We start from the raw sequence: 16743 nt of genomic DNA, 5'->3' as shown, positions 1-16743 counted from the left end.
GACATGCAAAACTCAACGGGACACAGTGCTGAGGAGCCTACTCTCACTGACCCTGCTTTGATGATTTTCAGAGGTACCCTCAACCTAACAATTCTGTGAATCAAACTAGAAGCTGATACAAACCAGACTAGCAAGTGATTATTCATTTAATTGTAGCAGACCCATCCGTTTCAAGCTGCATATATGGGTATTCATGACAATCATGGGCTCAATCTGCCACTGACTACTGATACGAAGCAGTACAGGCTCCAAGGAGGTTAACAAGGAGGTTAAATTAAACTTTCACCAAGCTTTTCTTTTTTTCTTCAGCACAAAGTTATCAAAACCAGTTTTATGCAACATCCTCAAATCTATGGCAGCAATCCCTTAGCTGAGAAACAGTTTAAATAGTTCTGAGCAATTCAGAATTAACACATTTAAAAATAGTCACTAAATAAAGCTGAGGCCAAAACTCTGGGAACTGCAATCTGCTTGCATATGTTTTGAGTAGAATAAGACCCTAAAGGGAGTTATATCATGATGAATTAATCACTTCCTCTAAGAAAGCAAACAGGGTCAAGAATTTGGCATGTCATTCACACAGGATTTTTCGTATTTCTAAATAAAATGTGTTGTGTTACTATTATTTACCCACACTTGCTTGTACAAGGACTTCATTACTACAGTCATGTCAGCATATAAGATATCTGACTGTCTAGGAATTTTTTTTTTTTTTTTAACCTAAACAACCTATTTTACTGAACATTTGAAGCAAGTCTGTATTGCAGAGTTGCTACTTTTTTCTAAGAAAGCTTCAGGAGATAATCCATTCACAAATCATTTACCTGGAAAGCAGATCAGAATACAATACTATAGGTTTTGCTGCTGTTGCAAAGCTATATTTACATCAGAATGGTCTATTGCTTGTTGAGCTGAGATATGAAATAGGTCTCTGGGCACACCCTTTCTCTGTACACGACGTGGCTTCGGACATTTCTTTAGCAGTTTAATAATAAAAAATAATAATAATATTTTCTTATGACTACCCAATAAACAGTTAACAAATGTGAAAGAGAAGGCAGGTTATGACAGTAAGAGCCCCACACTCTGAGATCACTATGCTATGCTCCCCTCAACCCTCCCTACCATCACAGTTCACAGCATTCATAACCAGACACGGGAACACAAGACCGTTCTGTGGGTGGATGCAGTACAGCGATATTTCTGACTGCCAGCTCAGTGTGTCTGGTTCCTTTACTGTGTTTATCTACTTACTGCTCTGGTAAGTAAAATATGAATATAAGCAAACACTTCAGGTCAGATCTAATCAGGAAGTTGACCCGGTTTGGGCAACGGGTCAAGACTCGCTCATTAAACTATATTAACATAAACACATAATACTTCTGCAGCACTTTTTTGCTTGCTGTTGGTGGCCTATCCTCATTTATACAGATGAATTCTGGGTCAAAGACTCAGATAAAATGCCATGGGTCAGGTCATTCTCTCTCTGATTTAGAGCTCTGTACCCAAAACTTGGTATCACCAACTTGGAAAGATGATCTGGATTGATATTTTTAGCCAAAATCTTCACAGCTAAAAGCTTAGGGAAATTAATTTCAGACAACAATTGGAACGAGACTTGGATTTCTATAAATTTGTGCTTCTAAAACACGCTTTCCTTGATAGTTGTTTTCTTATCTTTTGTAGTATCCCTCAGTTTCCACCTCTTCAGAGTTTCAGGCAACTATAGTTTGCATCCATCTGCAAGTCACTCTTTGGCTTTACAAAACTGTTTGTGCTCCATACATTTTTCTTACTTGTATTACGTGCACTCCTTGGCAAAGGGAGATGAAAGACATGGTAATTTAAGCCATGAAAATCATCTGTGCTCTAATAAGGAGAACACACTCTCCTTCAGGGCACTAGTTGACTCTCAAAGTGGAGGACAGGTAGTTTACAACATTTTTATTGAGTACGCAAGGTCAAGTCAGGCCATCTGGGAGTGTCAGTACCGTCACTCTTGTTACGCATCCCTGCACTACATTCTTGTAGCACAACGTTCACAGCACCACCGACTTTCTTGTTAAAGGCCTCATTTTGCATGGATGAAGTTTTAGATCCTGGTATAACAAAGCTTTTGATTGACAGCCTGTCCGAGGAATACTCTAAGAAAAACTATTTTGAAGCTGAAAATGGCTCTTGACTGAAGCTTCTAACCTCTCTTTATGAGCTGCCTGGCAGCTTTTACTTGTGATTTATTTTCTTCATGTGTTCAAATGAAGTAGAAAATAACAAACTGTAGTGGGCTACTTGAAACTATCATTCCAAGAGAGGTACTATAGTTTATGTCAATTCTCATCCTCCCCACTTACATTTCTGCAGCCATGAAAATAGAAAAAAAAAAAAAAACACAAACAGTAACAGAAACACAAAACCTTTTTTTGGTGCTTCTTCACGAATTCCACAACAAACAGAGAAAGGATGACAGAAATCTGAAGAATGGAACTCCTTCATTTTACCTAGTAGCAATCTTACGCTGAAGAAAGGGAGAAAGGAGCCAAGAAAAAATCTTGGACAGAATTTATGGAAGGAAAGCTTGCAATTACCTACATGTTAAGAAGGCAGGAAGGACAGCTTTTTAAAACTGAGATAAGAGAATAGTTTTTCACAGGGAGTGGGAGGCAGAGGAGGTATAGTTCATACATTACACAAAACAATGAAAATGTAAAATTATAGCAAAATTTCCGAACGTGAATTATTATATCCTTAACATCCTCATTGCTTCACAGGTCCAGGAAGGTTGTATAATGTTGTGTTTCCCATAATATTTTTTGCTTTTCACTCTTCATTCTGGTGGGGGAGGAAGTAACAGCAAGAAAATAAATTTATTATCACAACTATAAACTAATCTTGATAAAATAATGCTGACAATCCTGGTTATGTAAATAATTTTGCTACAAAGAAGGAGCAGAGGTTAGCACTGTAAGATTATAAAATTAAAATGGTTTCCTTTTCCATTATGAGACTAAAATATGTATGGATTTCAAGGCTTCAAAACACACAGTCTTGCCAGAGACTTAGATATTATAACATCTGGCTTCAAACAGCTAAGTTCTTCAAGCAGCTGCAGAATTGCCTCACTCTAGCATGCACTTACCAACAGATAAAAATTACCACATATATAATATCTTTTCATTCTTACCACATTGTAATAAAAGGCTTTGTAGTGGGAAATATAGTCAACTTAGCCACATGCTAATATTATATTAGTCAGTGATGGAGAAAGCTGGTCTCATAATTTTGATCTAAATACACTGCTCCATCATTCTGCTCCAGTTGAATTTTGCATGAGCTGCAGTAACGCAACTCAGTGCTTATAGAACCAACACCAGTTAAAAGTAAAACCCCAGTACGCATTCTAGGGCTGCCCCACTGGCACAGGGACAAAGCACTTTGCTGTGTGACAAGCAGTCTCGGGAAGAGAACTAGGATGTGTGCCAGAGCTAAGCAGAGCATGCTACACATACAGCATTTCTAGTCTGTGAAAAATAAAAGCACATTGGGTGTCTTCTGCAGCTCACACTTTGCAGCCCTGGAGTAAACTGTTGCATTTTCATAAAGGGAAGTGACCAACTATAACACTTGCTGAGAGCTAATCTGTAAATTCTAGTACATCAGTGTACGCGTGTACTTATTTTAAGCCTTTGTTGTTATACATTGACGAAATACTTAACCAAAAGGATTGCAATTAAGTGTGACAACCAGATCTGAAGACAGACTACAAATAGGAATAAATACCATTTGTTCTAAACAGCATACGATATATTCTGCTATTGTCTCTTTGATGTAATCAAAGCTTACAAATAAAATTTGAGACAGCTAAGGTGGTTTATTGTTTAGGACTATAAACTTTATAACATATCCACAAACATCTACTACTCCCTTATCTGTTTCTGGGACTCAAGAAAAAGGGAGAAAGATCAGCTCAGAATTTCATTCATCTCATTACCCAACTTGTTTGCAATATATAATTCTGCAAAATTAGACAATTTGAAGTTATTACTTTAAAAAAATATCAGAAAAACAAATTCCAGAGATACGACTTACTGGTACTCAACTGTCAGTTCTCAGAAACAGAACAGCACAAGGCAACAAACAATACTGGCCAAAAAACCCAAAAAAGCTCACAGTAATCAAGTTATTTTACGGATTAAAAGAAGTTTTATTAGGCACCTGACATAAAACTCTCTAGAAGTCAGCTCCTCAAGACAGAGAAAGGAATCTTTGTAAACACCTGAGTTAATACAACTAGTTAAATCAGACATACGAGTTTTCATAAAGCCACCTAAATATCTGTCAGGATACAGCATTCGCTAGGAGTAACTGATCAAACCATCAGACCTAGATTGAGGACCACCTCAAAGCCAAATGGAGTGACAAGTGACTATGCTGTCCCAGGAGCAGACAAGAAACCGCAGAAACTCCAAACTGTGCCCAATTTACCTCTGCTTCCTGCCCACCTGCTCCTCTAAATAAGATACTATTGATAGACCCATTCCCCCTTTCCATGCTACCTCTGTGCTGTCATGCTGACAGAAAAGTCAGGACATTCTACCTATTCTCCTCTGCTTGCCCGAGCTGGGAACAGAGCTACCATTTACTCCTGCCTGTGCCCAGGCAAAGCAGTCCAGTGGCAGAAGACATCTGAACATGGAAGTATAAGAACCCCTCAGAAAAAAGGCCCACACAGACAAGGATCCCTTCTTTAGCCACAGCCAGCAGTGGATACTGTCAAAAGCGTAAGAAAACAGGGAATGAAATAATCATCCTTCTACTGGCACATTATGATAGCTTCTAGTGCTATAGGGACTTCTTGAACCTGACTTTGTACCCAATTCATTAGGATGAATAGCACCAAAATAATGCAACATGATTTCTGTGTATTCCTTTCTACCCCCTCCACCTTCAAGCATACAACTTTGCATGAAGAAAAGCACCTTAGTAATGGATTTATTTTTTTTTAAATGAAATCTTAAAGATAAAAGCAGTTGAAGTTTCTTTGTGACTTGAACTTTGGTTTAATAGATCTACTATTTGAAAGATATTAACTAAATCTTGTCAAAACTATGCAGGCCAAACATGACCTGTCACATTACATATTTCAATAGAATATAACAAAATATTTACTATATAGACAAAGGTTGCATACAGAGGTCTGCATTAGGGAACAGTCACCCCCTCAGAACTACACTGTTTTCTTTAATATTGAATATTGCTTCACTCTTCTGATAGTCCTGCTCTGGCTCAGCGAAGTCAGGTGGTTCTCAACATAAGGAAGGGTCACAGGCTCACAACTTTATTCCCAGAAGGAAATTTCTGGCAGTGGTGACCTAAGACAGAAGTGCAGGCCCCTCCAGCAAAAATCAGGGTAATGACCTAACAAAAAAAGAGCAATTCCAAAACAAAGATAGGACAGCTTTTTACAAAAAAGACACTGCATTTAAATGAACTTACAGGAAGAGTGGATACTCGGAAAGCTTTTTCTGCCTTCAGACACCAGATCTGGATCACCTGTGCAGTGCATTTCAGAGTTCATTACTCCATCTGGAAAGCAGCGGTAAAAGAAATCGGGACGCGGTCTACAAAAAACACCATGAATATTAAAAATATAAAAGCTGTAGTAACAAATAAACCTCAAAGTGATTATTACATTTACTGCTTATTACATACAGAGTTCATTCCCTCCTGCCTTAACACAGCAACAGAAGTGCTTCGTTTTCCTTGAATAATCAAGTCAAGGTCACTTTTTTTTACAGGCAGGCTCTCGGGGAAGCTTCCAGTGCAGCATGGAAGTGGGAGTTGTCTGTGAAAACGAACATGCAGGGCTACTCTTGCCTACAATCAATCTTGCACAGCACTTCCAGTGACAGAGCAAAGTAGCATAGCAACCCCACAAAGCTGCACAAGTCTTGCCAACACATCTAGCTGAGAACAGGACTACAACTTAGGCTACAAGACTGGCACCAAAACAACCACCAAATTCTAACACCAGCCTTGATGCTGACTCTAACTGCATTGAACAAACCTCTGAGTTTCTTTTGACCCTGCACTGAGCTGAATGATAGCACGTAGGTTTGACTGGTGTCATAGTGATCCTGAGATAATAGACCACGTAGAGAAGCAAGGCGAACGACCACAGATTCAGAGACAAGCTGACAGAGCAACTAGTTGGCTTGGAGTGCAGGCAAAATGAGCTCATGTCTGCCTGAAGAAGATGTTGCAGACATTCGTAATTATATCTCAAAAGCACTCCTGAAAGAAAAGTGCCAAGTACCGTTATTGCCAGGGCATCAGTACTATAGCAGAGAGGGTTCGTCAGAAACTGAGCACAAATACTGCTTCCTCAATGCTGCAAAACAGGTGAACAACAAATGCAGCATTTGACTCTATTCAATAGTGTATGAATTCAAGTCAAATATGTATTTTTCAGCTGAAATTATTCACAATTTTGATAAAGAGGCAAAAAATACCTAAAAAAAATATTATTTTCCAGAGCATTTTGTTTGCTAGTATCTTTCTGAGCCCTTCGTTCAAATTTATGCTCCCTAATAAATGGCCTACCTAGGAGTCCACTTATTGCTTAGCTCCAAGGTTTGTTCTGCCATGGATCCTGATGTTACCTGGAAATACCATTCAGTAATATGCTTCACACAAAATACAGGCACTGGGTTATATAGAGACTCGATTGATTCCTAATTAATCAGACTAGTGGTACTGGCATCTAAACTCCCACATGCTGTGACTCTTCCCTTCTGTGTTGCCAAGTTAATGAACTGATTTCAGCTCACACCTTTCCTTTCAAACTCCTCGTTTGTCTGGATCTGCCAACCGGTCAAACAAATAACAAAACACAAGGGCACAGATTCCTATCACAGTTGGATGTCACATAATGAAGTTGTACAACACCTGCACCAGGGAAGGGACAGCTTCACGGGGGTCTGTTCTAATTCAACATGCTTTGGAGCAGCAGCTATCTTTTTATTAAGATGTATTGTATTTGTCAACTCTGTCTTCATTTCTCTTAACAGTTAAAGCCATCATTTATTACATGACAAGACTTACCTTCCCACTATTAATTTAATAGTATTTGTGCAGACGCCATTCAGAGCTAGTGCCAAGGAAACAGCTACAAAACAGAATGAACAAACAGAACAATAATAACCTAAATACCAAGCTACAAATTACACTATTATAGCATTTGATTTACAGACTGAAACCTCTATTGGACTGAAAACTGAATGATCTTTGCAGCCCATTGTTTTTCTTATTACCCAGACTAAGGACAGACCCCAGAACATGATAATAAACATGACTGACTTTGTTCTGCTTTTACTCTTGAGAAATGCATATTTCCTTATGCAAAGCCAGTTTTCATATCATGCCATTTGCACAGGCATAAATCATCAGATGGAAACAATTATTAGAGAATCAAGTACTGTGTTTATTAGTTTTGTAATTTACTAGATGAAAATCTTACGCTCTTTGGGTCAAGGAGAATTCCTGTATAGACCTATACATAAGATGTATATATACACCTACATGTGTGTGCGTTTATGTGTGTATATATATGTATATGTATGACCCAATTAAACAGTCCACTTTCAGGCTAAAGAATTGCCTTTTCGCTAAAATTAGAATTGGATGATTCTTTTGGTTTTCCTTCAAAAGGATGTGGATGTTTCGACTAAAAATCTTGACATTTTCCCCTTACATTTGCTCCTAGGATTAACCAATTTTGCCAATAAAATTGGAGTAATAAACAGGAACTGTCATACTAGGTACGACAGAATCATCTTCTTTATTTGTACTTGCATGCCGAGTCCCTAGACTTTCTGAAGAACCTCATCTAAAGCCTGTGGAGATCTCTGCCTTGATTTCAGTGGCACTTGGATCCAGTGCATACACTCCTTTTCGATTAAATTTGATTTAATGTTGCAGTCCACACCAGAGCTCCCTGTTACAGCACAAGAGGCACTGAATTTTATTTCCCATCAGAAAAAAAACCTATCAGGCAAATCTCTGATTTCCAGCAGAACAGTTACAGTAATATAACTTTTGATTATGACAGCTACACAAGCTATTTTCTCATTGGACTGATGCCCCAGAGGCTGTACTTCAGCAGCACTCATCCCGTCTCCATAAAATCTTTGCCTGAGGATATTATAGATCATAAAAACGTGTGTGTTATAGGATCTATTTTTCTTTAAGTTAAAAAAAAAAAAAGGAGATCCTCCATCAAAGCAAAAACAAGGGTTTTCTCAGACTATCGCAATAGCTTCCAGCAAAAATAAAGGAACAAGTCAATCCTAGAGATACTGATGTTGTGCAAAAAAGCCTTCCACTTTCAACGCCTATGTTCACAGTGACCACTCAATCCCATGCCCTCTTTTTCCTCTCAGTTGTTTTCTCTTAGTTATTTATGTGATTGCATGGTGAACTGAAATTTTCCACAAAGACAAACGCATATGACCAGCAGTGTCAGAGCACTACATTCTCCTTTTAAAAAAATGGGAGATGTAGAGATATCTGCTTTCTAAGACATGTGGTAAAGTTTATTCTTTTCATTGAGCTTTTTCTTGATTGTTCATTGCATACCTGACTGAACCATGCTTTCACTGTTGCAATATTCCTTACGACGGCAATCCAAGTATCAAATGACAGCGCGAATGTAAGCTGATAAACAAATTGCATTTGCTCTCATTTTGTTCCCTGTAGGAAAGATTCATCCTGCCCACCAAAAGTCATATAATCTAGTCGGTAGAGAGAGGTAGGCACTTTCAGGGGAAGGATTAAGGGCACCTACATTAGGAAGCTAACTACTCCTTACCCTAGATGCACTGAACAACCTTCTTTATATTAATGGCTATATGAAGGGCAAAGCAGTTTCACATCCTTTTAAGCTTTGATCTCTTCTACATATGGTGTCTAAAGAAATTCACCTTTTGGGGGACTTCCTGATCATTCATTATGAACATTATGTGCCAGATGTCAGCAAATCAGCAAAGCCCCACCACAGTTAATGAATCTTCACATCAGCTTCACATCACCAGACACATTAACATACTGAATCATATTTATGTACCGTGCACTTGAACATAATAAAGCCACAAGAAGTTCCACACTTATTGGCACATACTGAACAGGGATACCCTGCAGAACAGAACATCAAGGCTGTGGTTTCCTTTAAGTCTGCGTAGCAAGGAGAACACTGGGGAAGCTGGCAAGCTTTCTCCTGGACTTTATAGAAGGAATCATAACAGAAGGCAAGAACAGCAGAAAAAATGAATGTCTCTTTAGAACAAAAAGGTGAGAATAAGTGATGGAGAAACTAATCCAAAGCTCCTTTCCTTCTTAAACAACGGAAAGTGAAACTCAGCACTGTGACTGTATGCATTTCATGAATCAGAGTTATTTCTACTGAATGGACTTGTCGTAAAATATCACTGTAAGACATTTCAGAACTTACTACAACTGACTGGCAGCAGCCAAAACAAAACTAGGATCTCTTCACACTTGTGCTAGAGCAACTGGAGAAAGAACAAGCTATGGGAACCCAGCCTTGTCTAAAAAAAATTTTCAAAGGCAGATACATAGTGCCATTTACATCCTATCTAGCTAAGGCAAGGCTGAGTATCAGTTTGACCTTACAATCTAAGGGCCAATAAATTAAAGTGTAGATTAGCCAGTAAAACAGAATTCAAGAATCTGGCATATTTCAAACATACTGCCAACAAAAACATTTGCAGTTCTTAGTGCTTCAAAGTATCCTCTGCCAGTGAAAGTGCTTCAGTCAATTTTGGTCCCTGGCAATATCTATGTAAGAAGGATCTGGGCCTATATCACTAAAAGATTTCAAAAGACAGGTGCAGACAGAATAAGCTGCAGCAGTTTAAGACTTACCATTCCCATAGTCCACCTGCCTCTCTGCTTGAAGTTGCTGCCTACAACTGTAATTACACCTCACCCATAACACAGCCATAGCAGTTCACAGTCCAGGATTAAGTGCACATCCAACTCCACTGTCAGTTTAAGATGAAACATCAGCTTGTGAATAGAAAGTCTGAGCCATAAGCATGGATTTTTGCAATGGGGAACAGTAAACTCCAGGGGAAGGTCAGAGAAAACAATGAGAGGAGTAATTTCCTACACTAAGCAGCTGAGTCTCACAGGACTTTCCAGTCAAACCATTAATTTAGAATAGCTGCAAGAGTAAATAAGAGGTAAGTAATAGATTGGCTGTGACAGAAAAATACACATCTAAACAGTCTCTCAGATGGTCTTGACTTTGCTGATCAAATTCTGTCCCTTGCTAGCTAGATTGTGGAATTAAGGCACAGAATGTGTACATTTAGAAACATACATAAAAACAAAGGCTTTTGTGCATGGCTTGCAACTATAACTGCACTGAAAACTACCGTAACAGACTGTAACGGAGACAGGTTTTCTTCAAGGCTTAGACTACAATTGGAATCAATCTCTGAGAGCTATCACACGTTTTCCGTCTTGAAGTATGACATACATTACCTAAGAAAGCCTCTTTAATTTCAGTCTTGTCTGTTCGCCGGATTATTTTCACCACAAAAATGACTGCTAGTGGTGTCAGGAATGAAATTGCCTGTAAGAGATAACAAATATCATATGTGAGAGTATCAATTCCTTTTCAGTCCAGCTGATTAATAATTAGTTCCAGTTAGCTCCATTTAAACTGGAAGGCTGAGTGATGTTTATCAAACTCCTGATCTTAGGCAAAGTGGGATGATTTGTCTTTGCAACTACAGGGCAACAAATACATTAAAATGGTAACATAACTGTGGGTTGTAATTGATTTGTAATTGCCTGGAGCTGCATTTAAAATGTCAGCTTCATAAACGAAAAAGCAACAGTCTATAAAGTCCACAAAACTCGTACAGATCTTGTACATTTTTTCCACACTAAGCATTGCTCCAGAAGGCAGCCAGTCCAGGCTGTGCTCTCAGTAAGACCCTATTCAACATAACAGACTCCAGCACCAACTTTCTGGCATTTTAAAATGCTCTTTATTTTACTTTTTGTTTTCTTTTTAACTGTCATTCTTTAATGCATTGAGAAGGTCATGTCCTTATGATTCTTCCATTACAAGTGTTTGGATGTGAAGCCAACTGCTTGATTTTGTTCAAAAACAGAAAAACAACACCTGAACATCTACAAGTATACTCCTTAGTTAAGCAGAACCATATTCTTTTATCGTCGGTGCTGTAGGACAGGATTCCTCCTACAAGGAGCCTGAAATGGCATCTGCACATCAATGCACACACTCGATTTCCACGAACAGCATCTCCATTATCATAGAGCAATTTGGACTATGGTTGATGATTCACTGTAAATGTCCAAAAAGCATCCTACTTCGTGCAGTGGCTGTACACTGCAGTCTGGCCTCCCAGAGCAGGTATTTATTGTCTTTCTCCAAAGAGACATATCAGTTTCTCCCAAGCACAATACCAGGGAGTTTTTCATTAGTAGCTTGCCATGGAAACTATGATTTTGTTCCCAACTGGTCCTTCCATCATCCCTTCTGTCTCAGACCTTCAATTGCAGAGGTAAAAGGCAACTTGTAGGCAAGGTAGTCCATTTATGCTTCTTGCTGGTTCCGGTCTAAGTTAACCAATTCCTTTCTGGAATCTACAAACCTCGTCACAATCACATTTGTTCAAAAACAAATCCAAGGTCTTTCAAAAGCCTTTATTCTCTTGAAGAAAAGTGAAAATGACTGGGTTTTTAAACAAGGCAAAAATTAAGCTGTATATGGCACAAGGGGCGCCAGGGCTTAAGTAAGATTATGGTATCTTTACTGAGGCTGAACAGTACCTTACTTCTTAAACAGCCCCACTGAAATAAGAAACAGAGACACTGATTCAGGACAGAAATGTTATAACAAAAGACGTGTGACTCTTCTTTTTATAATAGAGATTAATCTCAGTCCTCATTTTATGCTTTTAGAATATGCGAGTAGGGAACAACATGAAAATGCACTGTATTTATTATTTTGGTAGTGTATCTTGGAGGAGATCCCCCTCACCTGCATCTGCAAAATATTATCTCAGTGAGGCATGCAGATTAAAACACAGTCTGGACTCTGCTCCCCTTTTTAACATTTAGAAAGGCAGGCATCAGGTTTTGTGCAAAAAGATGCACCATTTCCACTTGAATCTCACACACACTGTAGACAGAAGGGAGTTTTAAGTTAGGATGCCAGTGCCATGTTACTGCTCCAGAAACATTCACTTCTCTCTATCCTCAGCAATAATTTAATTTCTGCTTTCAGAGACAAAGAGTGAAATAAAAATGGTTAAAGCAAAACCTAGAATTATTAGTTTCATTCTAAACAGTAAGGATTGCCACTAGGAAAGAAAAGAAGAAAGATATCTGCATTCCATTGTTGAAGAACATGTAGAAATATAGCCAGGCTGACAGGCTTATAGTGGTGGTTTAATGGAGTTAGAAATCTTTTGAACAAGCAGGAACAGCTGAAAATATCAACAAAGAATAGAATTCAAGTGGCAGCTTGTTCCAAACCACTTCACAATCAATCTTCAGAAATCTGGTAAAACTGCAGATTTCCTCATATTTCACAAGCATATGGATTTTTGAGAGAGATGAAGAACTATTCATGTTTGCAGTACATTGCTGTTCCTTACACAAAAGCATTAGCTGGAAGGTGTTTTTTATTCTGCAGCAAAATGCACGTATAAAGAAAGTTTGGCTTGCTAAAGACTCCTTTTTCTTTATTTTGCAAAAAGATTTTGTGTGGCTCATATCCATAACAGATTTGGCAACAGTCTAATGAGCAATACTCTCCTCTGATGCATCTCAGTAATGTTTTCTTTTTCAGCAGTGAAATATTCCAACATTGCTTTGCTTTTGTGAAACATGGACAAAATCTCTCTCATTCATTATTCATCCTGGCAAGCCAGAGATATGCTAAAGTTACAGGGACTCCCACATACTTCCATGCATTCAAGAGAAGTTGACAGTACCTTGCACTTTCCAAGACAAGGAATATCCACTGACAGAGACACAGAACAAGGCTCAGGTCTTTTCAGTCTTCTTTGTGGCTTGCTTGCTACCAATGCAGAGGTCAGCTTTGTCTAGTTTGGATCTGGATTTGGAGTATTCACTACATTTCTCTTGAATTCAAAGCTCTCAGCATACAAAATAATCTAGCAGCTCATAAAGTCTCAGAGATTGCTTTCTGGTAAGCCATAGCCATAGGTTTCAATATCAGAGTACAACACAAGTGGCAAGAAATTCTTTACATAATGAAAGCTTATGATCAATGCTAGAGTTGGATTTTTCTTCTTTTTAATTAAAGAAATAAGAAAAAACACTTAGAAGTTACCTACATTTCTTAATTTAAGAAGCTGTTCACTGAGTTACTGAGATGTCATGGTCTGAGCCAGAAAGAGAACGCAGACTATACAAACGTCCCTGACTCAGACCTGCCTGGAAGTTCCACCTGCATAAAGCTGGTTCTGTGGGAAGAGGTTAACAGGGAAATGTACTACACTTATATCCTAGAATTGTGCTTCCCAGTGGCTACTGCCTAAAGAACAGAGGAAGGATTAATGATTATCCCAAGCGATTTCAAAAATAGTTTCACCACTGCAGCAAACCCATGTACAATGATTCACTATTGGTCCTTGAACTCCTCAGTTACAAACACAGATCAGAAAAACCAGGTAGGCAAGGTAATGCTCAGCATAAGGAAAAATGGCAGAATTAAACTCAGAGTCTTTCCTAGCACAACAATGTAATGTTTGGGTTTGGTTTTTTTTGTTTTTACACAGCTGTCTTCCATTCCAGGAAAAACACATTTTCACCCATCCAGGCTGAAAAAGTACTTAGTAGAGCTTCTTCTTAATGCAATATAAACAATACATTGGTGAATTTAAAACCAGGCCTTCAGCCTCTGTCTTAGAAGGCTGGGATATATTGTCACCTTGTAAATAGGAAGTACTCCCAAGTTTTCCCTTACTCAGTTAAAAAGTTTCCCTAACTGAAGGCCTGAGCCTTTAAAAAAAAAAAATATTGAAGACAAATGACATAGCCGATTTGCACTTAGTCTGAATTCAAGCTCTTAATCTGAAAAGTAAAACCCTGGCTTCACTGAAGACAACAGGAAAAGGTGCTTTGATGTAAGGCTACTAGGATTTCACCTCATCTGCCATGCCCATTCCTGCAAAATCTCCACTTCAACTGATGAAGCTTTTGCAAAGACTGGCCTACTTTTTTTAATAACCTGAACTATACCCATAATTTCTTAGCATTTCTGTAGTGGTCTATCTTACGGTACTCTTGTAGTTATAGGTGTAGATTATTGTGATTGTTAATCATTGCTAGTGAAGATTATCAAAACAATGAATTTTGATAACCAGACAAACTATCAAAATCAGCCCGCCAGTCTGCATGTCAACATGAGCTGTGCTGGGGAGAGCCAGAAGAACGGTGACAGCAGAGCAGCTCTATAAATTAAGTGCACTCCCAATGGCCTCAGGATTGTTGGCAGAAGCTGAAACAAAGGTTCTGTCTACGTGAAAAAAAAAACAAACAAACAAACCAACCCACCAAAAAGTATTTGGAGGCAAATATCTCAGTGCCTAACATGCCTAAAACAAATCAGATTTCAAAATGTAAGCACTTAACCTAATAAGAGCCTGGCAAGGTTTTGTCAGGTCACCCAACCAGCTAATTCAAAAAGCTTCTCTAGTAATTTCTCTAGCATCCCTCTTAACTTAACACTAGCTTAAATCTTAAACTGTAAAATCAACATCCCTAAATTCAGTCACCTGGTAATGCTGTTTTTTAGAAACTCCCCATTATTTCCTACATTTTGACATTTTGGACATTCCTGGTTTTGAAAACACTTGTTATTAGAATAAAAGGAACATCCTATACTTCTGAAAGGTTTCCTTCTGCTTATTAAACGAAAGTGTACTTAGTTCACAGCCATCAAATGACCAATAAACCTTTAGTACTTACAAACATAAGACGCGTAGGTATGTTGTCTGATTGCACCAAAGGATTTTTATATAGCCAGATCTCTTCTGGCTGGATAACCCGCTGGAACGGATCCAAAAATTCTGTAAAACTGAAAATAACAATTAAAGATATATTTTTTTCACAATTTGAAATTATGACCAAAAACCCCAGAAGAGTCCTGCTGATTTAGAACTTCCCCCAAAGTTAATTATGGTATAACATGCATGCATTATCCTTATAATACATTGCTATCCTACCTCACTGTTTTTTAGTAATACAACCTTCATAAATATACACTTAGGAAAATTATTTTTAAAAGTCTATATTCTACAACTTTATAAAAGTTCCATACATTTTACTGTGGAGAATAAATTGTCATTTTATTTTTTTGTGGGAAAAGTGTGCAAAGAATATTGTGGGATTAGAAAAATCACATGTAGCAGATGTTTTACACTGAAGAAATTATATAGCAGATATCGAATACAAAATGTGTCTTTCAAACGTCAAGATCCAGACTTTGAAGTATGACAGTTGTATTTGCAGGATCACAAAGCAGGGCGAAAGAAGCAGCCCAGACGATTCCTTCTACTGATAGGAAGAACAGGTAACTTTAGAGAATATCTCCAAAAGAGACTAACTCCTAAAACAGGTTCGGCTCATAGAAACACATTGTTTCTTTTTTCAGATTCCCAGTATTTTGATTTGTCTGTCCAGTTTAAGAAGAATCTAGCTCTAACAGAAATGTCTCATTCTACCGAAATGACTGTTTTAATTTCATTCTGATGTCATTTAGCTCTCTTAACAAACAAAAAAACCCCACAGTTTTGTAATTATGTTATTTTGAAATGAAGAGCATCAAAATAAATTGTTGAGGTTACATTGTTGTATAGAAAGTAAATTATTTGTGCAGGTATCTTTTGTCCAGCACTGAAAGAGAAAGCAGGAATTGTGATCTTTGACTGTAGCTGGAAGTTTCAAAAGCTTTTCAGGACTACATAAACTGTCTTTCTTCATTTAAACCATACCCCTTTCTCCACAAAGTCCTTCACTGTCCTTTAACTCTTCTTAGCTTTGAAGTCATATCAGACTTCCTGGAAAGTTTTGCCTTTACTTTATATTACTCATTTCAGGGCTGGTATACCAGGACTGAAAGAATGGCTGCTGAGAGAAGACACTGGGACCAGTTTTATGCAGGTTGGTCTTACCCAATAAGCCCATGGAGCCAGAACACAGAGGTGTAGTGGCCCAAAGCTTTTTTTATTGTAAGTGTCCCAAAGCCAAGGGCTTTAAACCCCTCCAAAACCAGGTTTTATACAAGTAACAGCTACAACAATTGACTCTGTAAATAGAAAAAGCTCAAAGCAATTTGTAAATCAGAGTAAAATTAAACCATACGTATGCAACTTCACCCTGTGAAGGTGAGTCCTCAAATCTAGCCAGGTCAGCAACTTCCTAAACAACAGCAAGCCTTATCCAGTCTTCTGGGTCTTAGGAAATCCTTTTTATCCCTTCTGAGGATTGACCAGCTGTTCTTTGTTTTCTCACTGTAGTCTACAATGTCTGCATTAGCTACAGTCTCCCACGTCCCCAGCACTCACTACTACCGACCCCCTTTACCTGAGCACACTCAGACTCCCGCTAGACAGAAGGTACCAAACTCTCTGTCTGCTCCAAAGAGCCTAAGCGACC

At 38.3% G+C, this 16743-nt stretch overlaps 1 protein-coding gene across 1 annotated transcript in view; it reads right to left on the bottom strand.

Moving 5' to 3' along the window:
- Positions 1–16743, bottom strand: part of PLPP4 (phospholipid phosphatase 4) — a 61394-nt gene that overhangs the window by 26174 nt on the left and 18477 nt on the right. The window contains exons 2-5 of the mRNA XM_072871353.1: positions 15055–15163; positions 10564–10654; positions 7102–7165; positions 5494–5618 (exon numbers count right to left, since the gene is read on the bottom strand). Of these exons, the coding sequence (XP_072727454.1) occupies positions 5494–5618; positions 7102–7165; positions 10564–10654; positions 15055–15163 (389 nt within the window). The remainder of the gene's footprint in view (positions 1–5493; positions 5619–7101; positions 7166–10563; positions 10655–15054; positions 15164–16743) is intronic.

Source organism: Ciconia boyciana, chromosome 8 (assembly GCF_034638445.1).
Source record: "Ciconia boyciana chromosome 8, ASM3463844v1, whole genome shotgun sequence".
NCBI classification, from domain to species: Eukaryota; Metazoa; Chordata; class Aves; order Ciconiiformes; family Ciconiidae; genus Ciconia; species Ciconia boyciana.
The sequence above is the reverse complement of the archived record's forward strand: the minus strand, read 5'-3'. Positions and strand labels throughout refer to the sequence as shown.